Below are 15,009 nucleotides of genomic sequence, written 5' to 3'. Positions count from 1 at the left end.
TGGCTGGCTGAACTTGTATGGGCTGAGGCTACATCTTCTTAAACTTGAGAGAAGAGGGGGGAAGTGGTGAGGGTGGACGATAATCCTGTCTATTTAAATGATTAACATTTTTCTCTTGGGATATCAAAATTTGCATTTAAATAGATGTTTTAAATAGCCTGTTTTATTCTTTATTTGAAAAAAAAAAGATGATGAAAGACAAAGTATGTTTGTCCTGACTAAAAATGATCTCTCCTGGCTTTTAGAAGAATTGAGTTGCATATTATGCCCTGTCCTTAAAGGTATCTCTGTCCGTCCTGTGTAGATAATTGAAAATCTTGCTGCTTAAATGGCAGGAAAGATTGAGAAAGCTGTGGAGAAGCGTAATGGTGTGGGGCGCAACAATAATTAGAAATTTCAAGGCGAGAGAACAGTATTTTAGTGCAAGTTATTGTGTGTCGGGAAAATACTAATTAAATGGGATAAATGGTAGTTAATGGTGAAATCCCATTCAGGCACATGATCCGCCTGGTGTTAATGGGTTTTCATTTGGTTTGGCTAAGAGTCTTTCTTCTACATTGTTTGATAAGCTCTTTATGTATTTTCAGATTTGCTGCTGTTCAAATCATTCCTAGCTTAGTTTTAAAGTTATAAAGGTTCCCTTGGTTTTGTAAATTCTGGAAAAGAATTTTTCTGAGGCAATAACAAGGACAGGTAAAGTCATTTTGAGGAGTTTAAAATGCAGAGAGATGCTGTGAGAAGGCGGGAAATGGCTGAGATGTTAATTCTTCTCAAATCACTGTCCTAGGTTTAACAGTTTCCAAGAAAAAATCCTGTTGTAATTCTTTAAAAATTGGGCAAGTGATTCTAAAACTTATCTGGAAAAAGAAACACTAAGAATAAGTCAGAAAATGTTTTAAAAGAAGAAATGAGAAAAGAATGGTTTGACCGAGTATCCGAACATAGCACAAAACTGCAGTGATTAAAATGGTGTGGTATCAAGGAACACATTTGTTCATGGAAAAAGTTAAAGAACCGGAACTAAATAGATGTCTGTGTAAGAGTGTAATTATTATTAAGATTATTTTTACAAGTCAGTGAGAATTATTTCCTGCTTGACTCTAAGACACTTGTTTGGCTTTTACTTTAAAAAAAAATTTTTTTATTTGGTCTTTACCCTGTGTTGTATACCAAAGGAAACTTTTAAATACTGTAGTGAGTTGAGCCCATTGTTACCTGCTGGCTTTTGGAGTCTGTATAAAGGCCTTAGGGTGTAAAATGGGAGGCTTTTGTAGGATCCACCTCTTCAGAAACTGCCCCCACCTTTCGAAGTCTAGCGTCATGCCCTCTGCCTGCACGAAGAATGAACTGGGTCTTCTCCAGGGGGAAGCAGAGGTGGGAGTGAAGCCAGTTCACTCTGACCAGTTCCAAAGAGCAGAGGTGCAGCAGCTACGTCCAGCTGTGTGTTCGGTGAGGGCTGGGGGCCCACGTCTCCACAGACACCCAGGCTCAACCCCTACACAGAGCCACAGCAGGAGGCCTTGTTGAATGGCTTGGGTCTTTTCAGACCTACTGTGTGCCGGGCCCTGGGCTAGCACTGGGAGACAGACGTGCGTGGCCCCTGCCCTCTTGGAGTGTGTGGTCCTAGTGAGGGAGATGATGTTTAACAGCCAGTCATACAGATGCAGAATTTATCATAGTAGAGGAGGTTACAGGGTGCTTTCAGAGCATATAAAGAGGAATAGAAACTAGCCTGAGGTATCAGGGAACACCTCCCCGTGGAGGTGTCATTTTAGCTGGAACAAGAAGTATGAGTGAGCCAAGGGCCATCCAGGCAGAAGGAGCAGCCTTGGATTGCGAGGGTCCTAGTGTGAATGAAACCCTGAGAGCCGACTGGCCTGACTGCGCGGGGCAGGTCCAGGCAGGGCACATGTGAGGAGGGGGAGGGGCGGCCGAGTGGCCCCTGTGCTTCTCCGGACGCCGTTCGAGGGGCCCCTGCCCCGGGAGGGACAGATATGCACTAAGTGCCACGTGCTTACTCTTCTTCCCCAGCTCTTTCCCCTCCCTCTCGAGTCTCAAGTGTCACTTCCTCCAGCCCCAGTAAGGAAGTAATTGTTAGCTTAAAGTGTGGCTAAGAGTCTATGTTAGTTCTTTAGTTATAACCTCCCCCAGCCCACCCCATCATCATCCTCACCCCTGATGCTTAAGGCTTCTGCCCACATGGAGACTGCCACAGGCAGAGGCCCCAGAACTCAGCCACCCAGAGTCACAGAGGCGCTCTGCCCGCCGCCCCCCCACCCCGCCCCACAACCAAGCAGACAGCCCTTTGGGCAGAATTGAGGGCGTCAACCCAGCCTCTACCAAGGAGGACTTTGTGGGCCAGAGGAACAGCTCAGGACTTCAGAATCTGATCCGCACCCCATCAGCTGTGTGACTTGGGACAAGCAACAGCCTCCCTGTCCCTCAGGTACCCCAGCCACAGACAGGGTGTGGGGGCCCTCGCATCACGGGGTTGTGGAGAGCAACTGAAAGTCGCACTACGCCCGGCCAGTGCTGTGTTGCATCAGACCTGAGCGGCCGTGGCTGGCAAACCGTTCAGAAGGAAAAAACATGCTGTTAACCAAGCTGCACTGATGCTTTCTTCCCACTTCGGCAGTGAGATAGATCCCGCTTTCAAGAGATGTTACAATGTGAAAAAACCATGTCTTTGGGTCAACAAAATGCATGCAATAGTATGCACTCAAACTGGGAGCTGTCGGCACCGGGGGCCCTGGGCAAGTTGTCACTTGTGTTGGTGCCCAGTACCCTTCCACTCGGGGTCCCTTTCTGCCTGTGGCCAAGAACAAAGCCAAACCCATAGGTATGACTTGTGCTTTGACACCAGCCCCTCCTCATTTTGGGCCCCCAGCTCAAGGAGTTAGATTATCTTTGTGTTTTTACCTCCCAGCAAAAGTCCGTGTGCTGCCCCCGGGCCCCCTGAATTCCCTAGCCACTCCAGCGAGGCCATCTGGTGACAGCTGGTGAGAGGGGACTCCCGAGAGGTCCCCAAAAACACCCCTAGCCAGGACCCAGCTCAGCCCAAGGGCTGGGCAGAGGGGTGAATGGGACACAGGGACAAACTTCCGGTCTCTCAGTCTGGTTGGCCTGCTGCCTCCCTAGCCAGGCCAGGGTCTCCCCCGAGGCTCCTCCAATGCCCCTGCTAGAAATGCCCAGGCTGGCCTTCCCTTCGCCAAGTGGCACCCTGGGCCTCTTCCCTCTGAAGTCGTGGCATTGAGAGGTGGCCAGCCCTTTGGGAAGAGGGCCCGGCACGTCGCCATCAGCCGCCTGCGTCACCCCCTCCCTGGTGTGCCAGGTCGGCACCGCAGTCCCCGAACCATCGCCTGCACCTCCAACAGCAGTTCGGCTGATCGTTTCACCGCCAGCAGCAATTTGACCTCAGCTCGTGCAGAATGTGTTTAAAAATTTATTAATGAATTGCAACGAGATGAGGTTTCAGTGATTTAAACTTTTTGTTGTTGTTGTTGAAAGAACAGAAAAAGCACTTCTGGGGCCTTTTAGAAGCGAGACTATAAATCATTAAAGTTTTTAAACGCATTCATTCAACAAATATTTATGGAGTGCCTGCCAAGTGCCACGCGCTGTTCTGGAAGCCGGGAATGCCGCGGAGAACGGGGCCTCTGGTCTCGGGGAGCTGCCGTCCGAGGAGCCGGGTCTGTAAATGACCGGGAAACTGCGGAACTAATTTTTAAATGTCCTTTAAGATTTCTCCACGCTCGGAGCTCTTGTCAAAGGGAGGCTGATGCGCTATGTATAGTCGCGCAGTGATTCTTCCTCAGTGTCTGTGGCGTGGCTGCAGACGTCCTGGGGGCGGGGGTGCGCTGCAGCTATTTTAGTTTTAGCTCTCACAGCCTGTAATCGGCCTGATGGGAATTCCTTAAAAAGAACGCAGGAGAAAGAGGAGGGGTCAGGCCTCCCTGCCTTTGAGCTAGACAAAGGGAAGATCAGCCGAACCCCTCAGAAACTGTCTTTGTGTGGCCCTCCGACTCGGCTCCACCGCTTTGCAGCCGCTGCAGCGCGGTGCCCACAGTTACCCAGCTCAGTGCACTGGACTCTCGCTGGTTTTTTGTGATGAGAGTAGACTTAATAAAAGCAAACATGATTATTGTTGATATATTTGATTCCCCTTGGCCCTCTCCACCACATAATCCTACCGCCTTTCACTCTCTTGACCTCGCTGTGCAGACGCCGCTTAACAGGTTTGATACCAGTGCTGGCAAAATACCTCGCTGCTGAGGCCTTGGAGAGCTTCGCCCTGCAGCCCAGAAATGGAGAGGCCCTCGACCTGCTGAAGGAAGCCAGAGGCGTCCTGTGCGGGCTCGTCCTGAGAAGCCCCTCTGAAAGCCTGACCCTGTGTTCCCTGACATCAAGCCTCTTGGAAATGAAAGCCACACCCCCCCCCCAACCCTAAACCGTCACCGGGAGGGGACGAGGAGCTGTGATCTGCTGGCCTTCACAAGCAGACTTCCGACGTGGGCTGGAACTCACAGCTGCGTGGCTAGACTCATCTGTAATTTCAACAGGGATTTATCCTTCCTGAAAATAACTGTTGAGGTCACTCCCAAGGAGGTCTCCTTTGGTTGAGCCGTTTCCTGGTAAACAAAGGAAACTCAAAATTCAGCCCCTCGCTGTCCTTCCTAGAGCAACGCAGCGCCCTCAAACTTGCTGCGGTGGTGGGAAGGCGCTCTGTCCGCGCCGTACCCCCCTGGAGCCACTGAGCATCCACGGTGTGGTCCGTGTGTCTGCAGAACTGAAGGTTCTGTTTTATGTCACTTAAATTCAATTTAAATTGGACGGCACAGGCCCAGAGGAGCCCCACTAGGCCCAGTGATTCTGGGGCGGTTCTTGGCACGTGGCGTCGCGTCTGCATGCAGACCCCCAGCTAGCACGGCACCCCGGGCAGTGCTCTGCGGCCCCCCCAGCAGATGTCTCACTCTGACAGTCCCCCACCTCCCACCGCTGTGAAGCCCAGGGCCCAGCAGAGGAGCAGAGCCCAGGAGAGGGGGTCCTGTGTCCATGTAGAAGGCACACATCCCCCGGGGCCGGGGCAGAGATCCGGAACCCTACTTCGGAGAACTCCGCCGCCACCCCCCAGCAGGCTCCCCGACACGCGCTGACTGGCACATTCAAATTCTGTCGCAGATTTCTGATCCGTGCCCCTCCACAATGGGAAGCCAATCTGTGGGAAAGGTGGCCATCCAGGCTGAAGGCTTGGTTTTTTTTCTTTAGTGACAAGAGATAATTACTATGGGATTGATCAGGCGTCCAGAGTGCTGGAGCAAATAAATTGTGCAGCAGCCAGTACGGAAGGGGCCCAGCTGGTAGTGGAAGCGGCAGCCGGGTCATCCCACCGTCGTGTGGCCCGGCGGAGCCTCCGCGCGGGCCTGCCGTAATGTGCTGTTGATATGCAGCCAGCCAGCCTTCCCGTGTGGCCGGGCCGGGAGCCGCCTGAGCAGAGCCGCGCTGCACAGCAGTAAATGAAGAGGAAAATTGAAGTAATGTTGTATTATAAATTTATGATTTCATCGGCCCGACCTGGAGGATGTTCAGCAAGGGGGGTAGGGGTGAGAGCCCCCACTCTGGCAGCCGCCAGAGTCTCCCCTTCCTTGTTCGGGAGACGGCACTGACACCTCCAGGAAGACGGGGGTGAGGCCTGGCACCGGAGCGGACTTGACCATGCTTCTCTCCCTTCCCGCTGAAGGCTTTCGGGTGTGCCCGGGAGAAGGCAGATACAGTGGAGGGACCGGCGGTCCACCACCTGCCACCCCCGCCCGCCCGAGGGAGTCTCGAAGGCATCACGTGGGCTTCCCCTTTTGCTGTCAGATTAACACTGAAATATTTAAGACCCCCTCCCCCCAGCGCTGAAGCGCGAAGCCAAGCAGTCATTTTTCATGAGGAAAGGCCCTAGGCAGCAGTGATTTGGCCGCTTGCATATAATCCGTTTACCAATATTGCTGAAATAATGGCATAAGAAATCTAGTGCTGAAAGTTCTGATTTGATCGCAGGTGATTAATTTAGAGGAGAATTGAGCTGGCCAGCCATGAAATAAGTTCCAAGGAAGCAGCAACCCGTGTGCGTGTGTCCACATAAGGCATCCGAGTCCTGGTCTCTGTCCCTCTGTTCCTCCCCTTTCCCCACTGGTGCCAGCTCCGGTGCGTCTCACCCGGGGCCCACTCCTCGGCAGGCGGTGCAGAGCAGCCAGGCCGTCCTGTCTCCTTGGGTCAGCCTTCTGCAAAGAAGACCCTCAGAGTTTGGAAATGAATGCACAGGGAAGGAGCAGGTGGCGAGACCCCTGTGAGGTAGAAACAGGTCCGTTGGCCAGTGAGCTGTGACTGCAGATCTGGAAAGGCTTTGCTGGAACATGGGGAAGGGGCTGCGGCTGGTGTCGGTGGAGAGTGGGGGTCCGTCGTTGCTGTAAGGGACCTGCAAAGCTCTCTGCAGAGGACAGGACTCAAGCTCCCAGAGAGCAGGGAAGACCTTCCAGCCCCCCCCCCCCCAACCCAACACATACACACACACGTGAGCCCAAGGACGTGATCTTGGGCCAGAGGCAGGACTGGAACCCAGGTCTCCAGCCAGCCAGTCCAGCGAGCGTCTGTCCCAGCGCCGCTGACAAGCAGAAGGTGCGACACCAGCAGGCACCGGGAAGTGAGGGAGGGTGAGTCCTGTGCCTGCCCCTTTGAGGCCTTTGTGAACAGGCAGCAGGAAGACCAGCGAACCTAACTCTCGGGGCCTGAGAGCACACGAGGCGGGCTTCGGTGAGCAGCCCGTCCCTGCAGCGCTCACCGGCCCGGTCAGAGTCTGCATCACCAGAGAGTCAGCCGGCGGGGGGGGCAGACAATGAGGCCCCGCAGCCTGTGTTCAGGGATGCTTCCGAGGTCGTTTAGAACTGCAGAGACACGTGTGGATGGCTGTCCCCCTCATGGCTGGAGGGTGTGGTGACTGTCATAAACCGGAAGTGGCTCTCTGCCAGCGCTCTGGTGGGAGCCACAGGAACAAGTCTGGCTGTGGGAAGCAGCAGGGGAGGTGATGGCAGGGGCTGCAGCAGCACGCAGGATGGCCAGGGCGCCTGGGGGACAGGCAGGAAGGGGGAGCTCGGCCATAGGGACACCCTGGAGTGACGTGGTCAGAGGCTGCTGCCGCCACCGCTGGGTGCTGGACTGTGCTTCTGACACTTCCCTTGGCCGAGCCCGGGGTCCCCAGCCTGCCTGGCTCAGAGAACAGTAGGGAGGTTTTTCTGCTTCCGTGACGGGAGGCAGGCATCCCTCTAAGACCCACAGAAGAGGGGCGTCAGGTGTTGGGAAACCCAAAAACAACCATCTCAGAGGTCAAAGCCAGAGTCCGGCTGGTGGGGGTGGCCGGTGGCATTTGAAGAGCGAGACTGTATGGAGAACCCCATGTAGCAGGAGACCGAGTAAGCCTGGTGGAGTCCAGACAGGGCGGCCATTGGCCCCCTGTGGCTGGTGGACACACAGTCCCAGAAGGCCACGCCGGCCTTCTCTGTGGCCTGAATCAAGAGGTAGGGCGCCAAGCGAGAAGTGTACTGAGTGGGCAGGGTGCAGGGTTGAGAGTGGACGTGGCCACTCACTAGCGGTTCCATAATAGATTGGAGAAGGCCATGGTGCCCCCGGGGCTTCCTCTGCACCCATGCCTGGCCCAGCAGCAGTTTTCACAAGTACCCCTCAGTTATCCGGTCACCCCCTGGGTCTGGAAAACACACGGTTACTGTGAAATGCCTGTGGAAACACGTGGCACAAGGCTTGTGGGCTTGGGCCATGCTTCGTGGTGCACATTTCAACACAACCAGCCCCTCACCACTCCTGTGGGAGTGTTCTGGCCCCATGGAGTGTCCCTGCTTGGAGGGGGTGGGAGGCCCTGGGGCCCACCCCCTCTGGGCCACGGCGGCGGGCTGAGCCCCGTGTTTCTCCAGAGGAGCGGGGTCAGCCCTGAGCATCGCCTGCTCAGGCAGCGGCTGGGTCTGCTGCCCGGGGAGGAGGCATCACGAGCACTTTAATCTCCCACTGTCAATAGCTTTAAGGTAAAGTACATTCAGGGTAAGCTCTCCAAATGTCAGAGCCAGGCATGGGCCCTGTGTCTGGTGCGAACATGTGGCATTTACTCTGCAGGCGGACAAAGTGTGTGGGCTTTGGGAGTCTCTCTGCCCACACACGGGCTAATTACCAGCGGGCGGACGGCAGTGTCCCCAGCCTCAGCAGCGAGGCGACTTCGGCCGGGGGAAAGACCCTTGCGGGAGACAGATGGTTGTGTGGGGGCAGTAACTTGGGCTGTTTCCCCCTGGCCCCAGACCCGAGGTGGCTGTACTAACAGGACTGTGCTCTTTCTCTCTGTGTTCAAGGCTACCCCAACTTTGTGGCAACCTATGGCCGTGGCTACCCCGGATTTGCTCCTAGCTATGGCTATCAGTTCCCAGGTGAGTGTCTGTGTCTCCGGGGGCTTTGGACACGTGGGATGTGGGCTGCATTTGGGGGGGAGGGGCACCCCTAAAAAGAACACAACTTGTACATTCAGCCATTCAAGAAATGACCTATAGGTGCTAAACTTCAGATCCACTTCACTGGGGTCCAGGGGGCAGCTCAGTCAGTGACTCACAGAAGCGTTTCACTGGTCTGAGTGGCAGCTTTTGGAGGGGGAAGGGGAGGGGCTGAAGCAGGCACCCTCCCCCTCCGCATCCTCCTTCTCTGAAGCCTGTTGGGGCTTCTCTCACTGGGGCCTGAGCCCTCAGCCCAGGGTGTTCTATCAGCCTCTGTGTCGCCCTGCCTGGTATCTCACATCTCCCGCCCTCCTCTCCTCCCCTCCCCTCCTCCCGTCCTCCAGCGCCGTCCAGTGCGGTGCCATGCTGGTGGATGCTGGGTGTGCTGTGGTGTTTGGGTTTGCTGTCCATCTTGGGAGGGGGCGGCCTTTGGATTCTCTCTCCCGTCCATGTGGGCGTCAGAGACCGAGGCAGAGCCCACAAGGACGCGCCCAGGCCGCTGCAGCTTCCACGTAGCCCGAGGCCTGGGGCCTCCACCCGGGGTGGGCAGCAGGGTAGGCAGGGGCTTGTAGAGATGAGGGGAGGGCTGCGATAGGAAGGGGGGTTTTTCTGGGACTCGGCGTGTCCCCAGCCTTCCCTGACCTGGAGTCCAGAGGAGAATATATTGAGGTGCTTGGGGGGGGGGGGGGGCGTCTGTGTGCAAAGGACAGTGGGGTTCTCCAGAAGGCACTAGGTGAAGAGTTTTGTCCTTGGGTTCTGTGCTGGGGCCGGGGGGAGGCTTCATAGGGAGCTGGGCTTCAGGCAGAGTGTCACACCTCTGGGTGGTCATCCAGCCCAGCGGCCTGGGAGCCTCGGGCCTGAGGTGCAGAGGGAGTAAAGACACCACCCTGAGAGGATGAGGCTGTGAGGCTGGTGGGAGGGGTGTGTGCAGGGCGCGACGTTTGACTCAGGCTGAGCTTTGGGGTGGGAAGGGTGTGGGGGGTGAGGGGTCGGGAGGCATTTGGGACACTTAGAACCATGGCTTGTGGGAGACAGATTTCTTGGCCAGTGATAGAGAGAGCCCTAGGCTCTTGTCCTGGCTGCCCATGGCCATGGGCAGGTCGCTCTGGATCTTTGGACCTCGCTTGTGTTTTCTGTAAATGAGTGGCTTGTGCAAGACGGTTGCCGTACACCCTTCTGACTGTAGGGGTGAGGGGCAGGCACGGTAGCAGCGTTCCAGACAGAGAAGTGTGAGTGGGGGGCTCTCCCGTGAGACTGCCTCTTCCCCCAGGGCCAGCCAGGCCCCCATCAGGGTGCGCCCGCGGCAGGCACCCTTGGCCGTGCTGGGGAAGCCGCCCCACTGCCTCTCTGTGGCAGAGGGCCTCCTCGGTGGCTGCGGGCAGGGCGACAGCACCTCAGCCAGAGCTGCCAGCGCAGGGCCAGGCATGGTCTGGAGCTCGCTCCGTCCAAGCCACCATTAGATTGTCCCTGTTTGCAGATGGGGACACCGTGGCCAGAGAGGGAGGAGCCCTGTTCCAGGGGCAGGGGCAGGGCCAGGACTCGGCCCGAATGGCCTGGGTCTTACACGCTCTGCTCCACAATCTCTCCGGCATCCGTCTGTCCAGTACGGTCACACCAGCCACATGCAGCTACTAGCATTTAGATTTAAGTTAGTTAATATTAAGTGAAATGAAGTGAAGGGACATTTCAGTTACTTGGTAGCCACGTGTGGCCAGTGGCTACTGCCAACACAGAATATAGGCCGTTCCCATCGCGACAGAGAGTGCTGTTGGATGCGCCGTGCCGGCTGATAAAGGAAGAGTGTATTATGGTGGGAGTGCGTGGTCCATACACATAAGTGTGTATGTGTGTGCGCACGCACATGTGTGCCCCGAGCCCCCCAAGGGAGACCTGGAGCACCACCACCCCGTTCTCGGTTCCCATCCTGCCTGGCCCCGGAGCTGCGAGCAGCGTCTGGGAAGTTTCCCTGTCCTGGCCTCCTCCACAGAGGGCAGGCGCAGCCCACCTCCCTCCACAGCCAGGTTGCTGTTGCCCCCTTGGTGTGGCCCTAGTCCCAGGAGGACAGAGTAGGGAGTGACAAAGTGGACCCCATGCTAAGGCCCCTGTCTCAGCTGAGAGCCTGCCCTCGGAGCCCCGTGGGCCAATCCAGGGAATGTCGGGGAGCACTCTGTCCCAGGGACCTGCATCCCTGCGTCTGCCCTGGACAGACAGGTGCGCGAGTGAGCACTGAGGCTGGTAGAATGAGGTGGGGCTCCCCCGGGTGGCCCGTCTCATGAGCCAAGGCTTCGGGGGTGTAGGGGTTGGTAGAGGGCGTGGAACGGGCTTGGAGTGACCACACCCGGGGGCCTACCTGTTTACCATTGTCACCAGCTCCCCGCGGCTTAACACAGTCACGGGAGTTTGACTAGGACAGAAATCAGGCAATAAAATGCCAGACAGAGGCTCCTGTGGGATTCGGCCATCCTGTTCTTTTCCAGCCGTCTAACTCCCCCTTCCCACCTACACCCTCAAGGCCTCTGGTTTGTCCTCACCGGCGGCCATCAGTGGCCCCAAGAATGAGGCCTCCTGCTCACAGAGAGGGTCACGGTGGGAGGTGGCCCCAGGCCAGCAGGGGGTGGCCCAGTGGCTGCACCCAGCCGCCCACACCCCTTCTAGAGGTGCCAGGCTGGTCTCATCCAGTGGCTGCACTGGCCCCCGCTGACCCCGGAGGAGCCTCTTGCAGACTGGAGGCTCTGGCAGTCGGCCCCGGCCCCGCCCCAGGCAGCCTGGGGTTCCCCGTGACTTCCCAGTTGAGACCTTGTGAAGGTGGTGTCCCCCTGGAGAACCAGACCTGACCCCCTCCCGGTGCCTGGGTGACAGGGCCAGGGGCCCTGGCGAGGGAAGCTCTGTGGTGTCCTGGCATCTGTCTCTTGTCTTGTGCCGGTAAGGGACATTTCTGGTAGATCTGCTGGGGAGCTGAGGGGCCACCCACCTCTCCGCCCCTCCCGCCCCCCTCTGGCTGGCCTGGGGACCCCGCCCCTGCCATGCCATGAGATCCTGTAATTCAGAGACGGCAGCACCATGGTCCCGTCCCCACCAGACCGTCCTGATGCTTTTGCTCTGTGGTCTTTCTTTCCCGTGTCCTCACTGTGTGCCCACTGCACCCACTGCCCACCTCCCATCCCTCCTGTGACTGGTGTGGACCCTGCAGCACTCCCGCTGTCTCTGACTCCATCCTAGTGGGCAGTTCGAGGCGGCCAGCTGACAACATGGAAGGATGCCCCAGCCCCAGAGAGCGGCTAAAGCTCTTTATCTCGAGTGTTTCCATTCACGAACCACGTGTCCCTTTCAGGAAGGGACACCCTAACCTTTACCAATAGTCCTGCTTTTCTGCCTGAATTGGCTCTTCCTGAGTGCCCACCTCCTCTGCCTGGGTGGCCAGTGTCCCTCTCAGCGGAGCCCCGTTCCACCTGCGTGACCTCCCTGGGGCGAGTAGTAGCTGTTAAGTGACAGCTGCTTCTCCCCACCTTTAAATTCTATGAAAATACACAAGATGCCCTGATAAAGAGGGCTAGGTGCCTTTGGTAGTCATTAGATTGGGGAGGAGTTCTTCTCTGGGATGATGGAGTGCTGACACTGGCCACTGTGGAAACGGCTCCTTCCTCCCGGGCAGGCCCCCAGGTGGCTGCACGTGCGCCCCGCCACACCCTGCCCCAGCCCCCGAGGGTCAGTATGTGGGCTCAGGTAACTGGGATCCTGATCAGTGTTCCCCGTTTCCTCTCTTCTTCCCCCTCTGGACTCTCAGTTTAACCCGTTCACTTCTGTTCTTATTTCACTTTGCAGACTGTGTGCCGATTTCACAAAACATAATTCTTATCAGCTAGCTCTTGAGAGAGGCATAAGTTGGGGTTTGCTACCAAAGCTAGAGCGAGGACCCGGTCCTGGCCGGGCTGCCCGGTTGCTGCCGCGCCCACTGCGCCTGTCCTAGCCGCCTGTTTGAACGAATGCTCTTTTGCTCGTTTTTGATTTGCTCCTTTGCTCATTGCTTCAGATTTTTAAAAATCATGTTATTCTCCAGTCCCCTCCCCGTTTTGCTTCCTGTGCGCACTGTGAGCAACCCCCCTGCCTGCCCGCTCTCCCCCGCCCCCAGAACATAACGGGGCCAGAGGGAAACTTCTCACAAACTGTGCAGCGCCATCTCAGGGGAATGCAGGCAGAAGGCACCAAATTATTGTGAATAATGACCAAACAGGCTCGTTGGGGTGCCTCCCCGGGTGAGCCTGGGTGAGCTGGTGGCTGGCCTCAGAGGTTGGGGACAGGTGACTTGAGCACCTGTGTGCTGTGGCAGGCAGCACCCAAAGTGAGCCCACACACAATTCGGTAAATACCAGTGTGAAAAGCTTAACCTGGGAGAAAAACCGTGTCAGCGAGATCCGGTGGTCTTCGCCTTCGGGGCCAGTCCCTCAGTAGCTGTGGCCACAACAATAAGCAAACCGGTCTTCCGGAAGGGACAGTGGAGTCGCCCGGGTGCCGCCACATCTCAGGCACTGTGGGCACTGAGCCACACCGGGCCTCTTGCTCCCCACACCCCGCCCTCACCCCCCGGCCCGTGCTGGCCTCGTGCACCCTGCCTGCACCGAGGGCCTCCTGGCCAGCTAGAGAAGCAGGGACAAAACCCAGGGGGTCGGCACTGCTGGTGTCACCGCCAGAGGGGCTTTCTTTTCCCATGGCCCCACCCCTCTGTCCCCGTTTGAAAAGTCCCCGCGCTCCTGGATGAATGGGGTACGGCGCAGTTGGCCCCTCAGGAGTCAGCCCTCGGTCTGCCCTTGTAGTTTGTGAGAAGCGACCCGGGCGCTTTCCCCGGGCACATTGGACGTGAGCGGACCCACGCCTGAGCGTCCGAGTCCTTGAGACCCGCCCCGTGCGGTTCCCTGCGTCTCATGAAGGACGCTTGATGCAATAATCGGTGAGTTTTCTTTCATTTTCCCACACGCTTTTTCATGAGTGCTATTTTTTTTTTTTTTTAGTCTGTACGGCTTTCTCCCCTTTGTTTTGTTCTGCCATGGACTGCTTCGCTCTGGCAGACTTGCCCTAGGACGCCTGCCTCCCAAACGTGTTAGCCATTGTGAATTCTCTTCATCTCCGCAAATTGCTCATCTGTGCTTCTCCCTGATGACGTTTTATTTTCCCCCCTGTAAGCAACTGAGGTAGAAAAATAAAGTGTTTACCACGGACATGCTGCGTGCTGCTGCCTCTTAGCCTGACAGTGCCCTGTTCTCGCTCCGGGGGAGGTGACTGCGCTGAGTGACTGGTGCCAGTGACAGCCTGGTGCAGCTTCTGAAAGCCTGTACCCGCTCCCACCCCCGGCTGCCGCTTGTCCCCAGCGCTCCCCCCGGCCCCGCTTCCTCACATCCCTGCACGTGCTCAAGGTGGCCCTGTCCTTGAGCAGAGAGGCAGAGCATCTGCATGCCGCAGCTGCCTGTGCCCCTTCCTCTGCCATCACACCCGCCCTCGAGTGAGGACGCCAGTGGTACGTGGGGAGCCCTTCACATCTGTGCGCCAGGTGTGTGCGAGCTCATGCACGTGCTTGTGCACCCAGCCTAGGTGCCGTTTGCATATGGCTTGCTTTCCTGACTCCCTGAACAGTGGAGGCTGCAGGAGACCCCTGTGGGGCTGGGCGTGAACCTGCTAGACCTGGTTGCCAAGTTCCACGTGGGCACGGGACCTTGAGCAGGCAACTTCGCTAAGCTCTGGGGATAATGACGCTGCCTAGTTAGTGAGGTGGTCCACCTTACACCGGATAACGTGTCTAGGTGAACATGCCTTGCACACTGGCAAGTGCTCTACAACTGGAAAGGTTAGAAACTGGACACTGCTGTTCCTCTTACGTCACTCTCCCCTTCTTCCTCGTCACCCCAGTGGAGCCGCCTGCTGGGAGATCTGGTTGTCCATGAAAAGAATAAAGGGTTTCCACGTGAAGCCACAGAGTTGCTGGGACACCCTCACACCCCACCCCTCTTCCTCCTTCCCTCTTCATTTATTCATCTTCAGACTCCGAGTTATGTATCAGGTACCTGGACGTAAGGCTCGCTCCTTCAGACCCGTTGAGTATTGTGGGGCAGGTGCTCAGCTAAGGAGGGAATCTGCTCCGAGGGGACAGAGGCAGGAGGCTTGTCCAGCCTGGGGCACAGTCGGGAGTGCCCCCCCCCCCCCCCCGAGAAGGCGACGCCAACACTAGGTCCCGCAAAATCAAATGGGATCAGCTAGGTAAAGACGGGAAGAGAGCATGTCCCAGGCAGAGAAAGGACACGCTCGGACACTCAATTGGTTTTAAGAAAGAAAATTAAAAAGTAGCTTGACTGGTGTGGCTCAGTGGGCTGGGCAGCATCCTGGAAACCCAGGGGTCGCCGGTTCAATTCCCAGTCAGGGCACATGTCTGGGTTGCAGGCCAGGTCCCCAGGCTGCAAGAGAGGCAACCAGTGGATGTTTCTCTTGCACACTG

General features: G+C 56.9%; 1 protein-coding gene across 9 annotated transcripts in view; it reads left to right on the top strand.

Moving 5' to 3' along the window:
• Positions 1–15,009, top strand: part of MSI2 (musashi RNA binding protein 2) — a 372,306-nt gene that overhangs the window by 314,559 nt on the left and 42,738 nt on the right. For 8 of the 9 annotated variants that reach the window (XM_028520391.2, XM_036033697.1, XM_036033695.1 and 5 more), the window contains one exon: positions 8,394–8,468. In XM_028520391.2, the coding sequence (XP_028376192.1) occupies positions 8,394–8,468 (75 nt within the window). Of the gene's footprint in view, positions 1–8,393; positions 8,469–12,350; positions 13,742–15,009 lie in introns of those variants that run through there. The other variant, XM_028520392.2, reaches the window with a different exon arrangement.

This window comes from Phyllostomus discolor, chromosome 8, assembly GCF_004126475.2.
Source record: "Phyllostomus discolor isolate MPI-MPIP mPhyDis1 chromosome 8, mPhyDis1.pri.v3, whole genome shotgun sequence".
In the NCBI taxonomy this organism is placed as follows: domain Eukaryota; kingdom Metazoa; phylum Chordata; class Mammalia; order Chiroptera; family Phyllostomidae; genus Phyllostomus; species Phyllostomus discolor.
The sequence above is the reverse complement of the archived record's forward strand: the minus strand, read 5'-3'. Positions and strand labels throughout refer to the sequence as shown.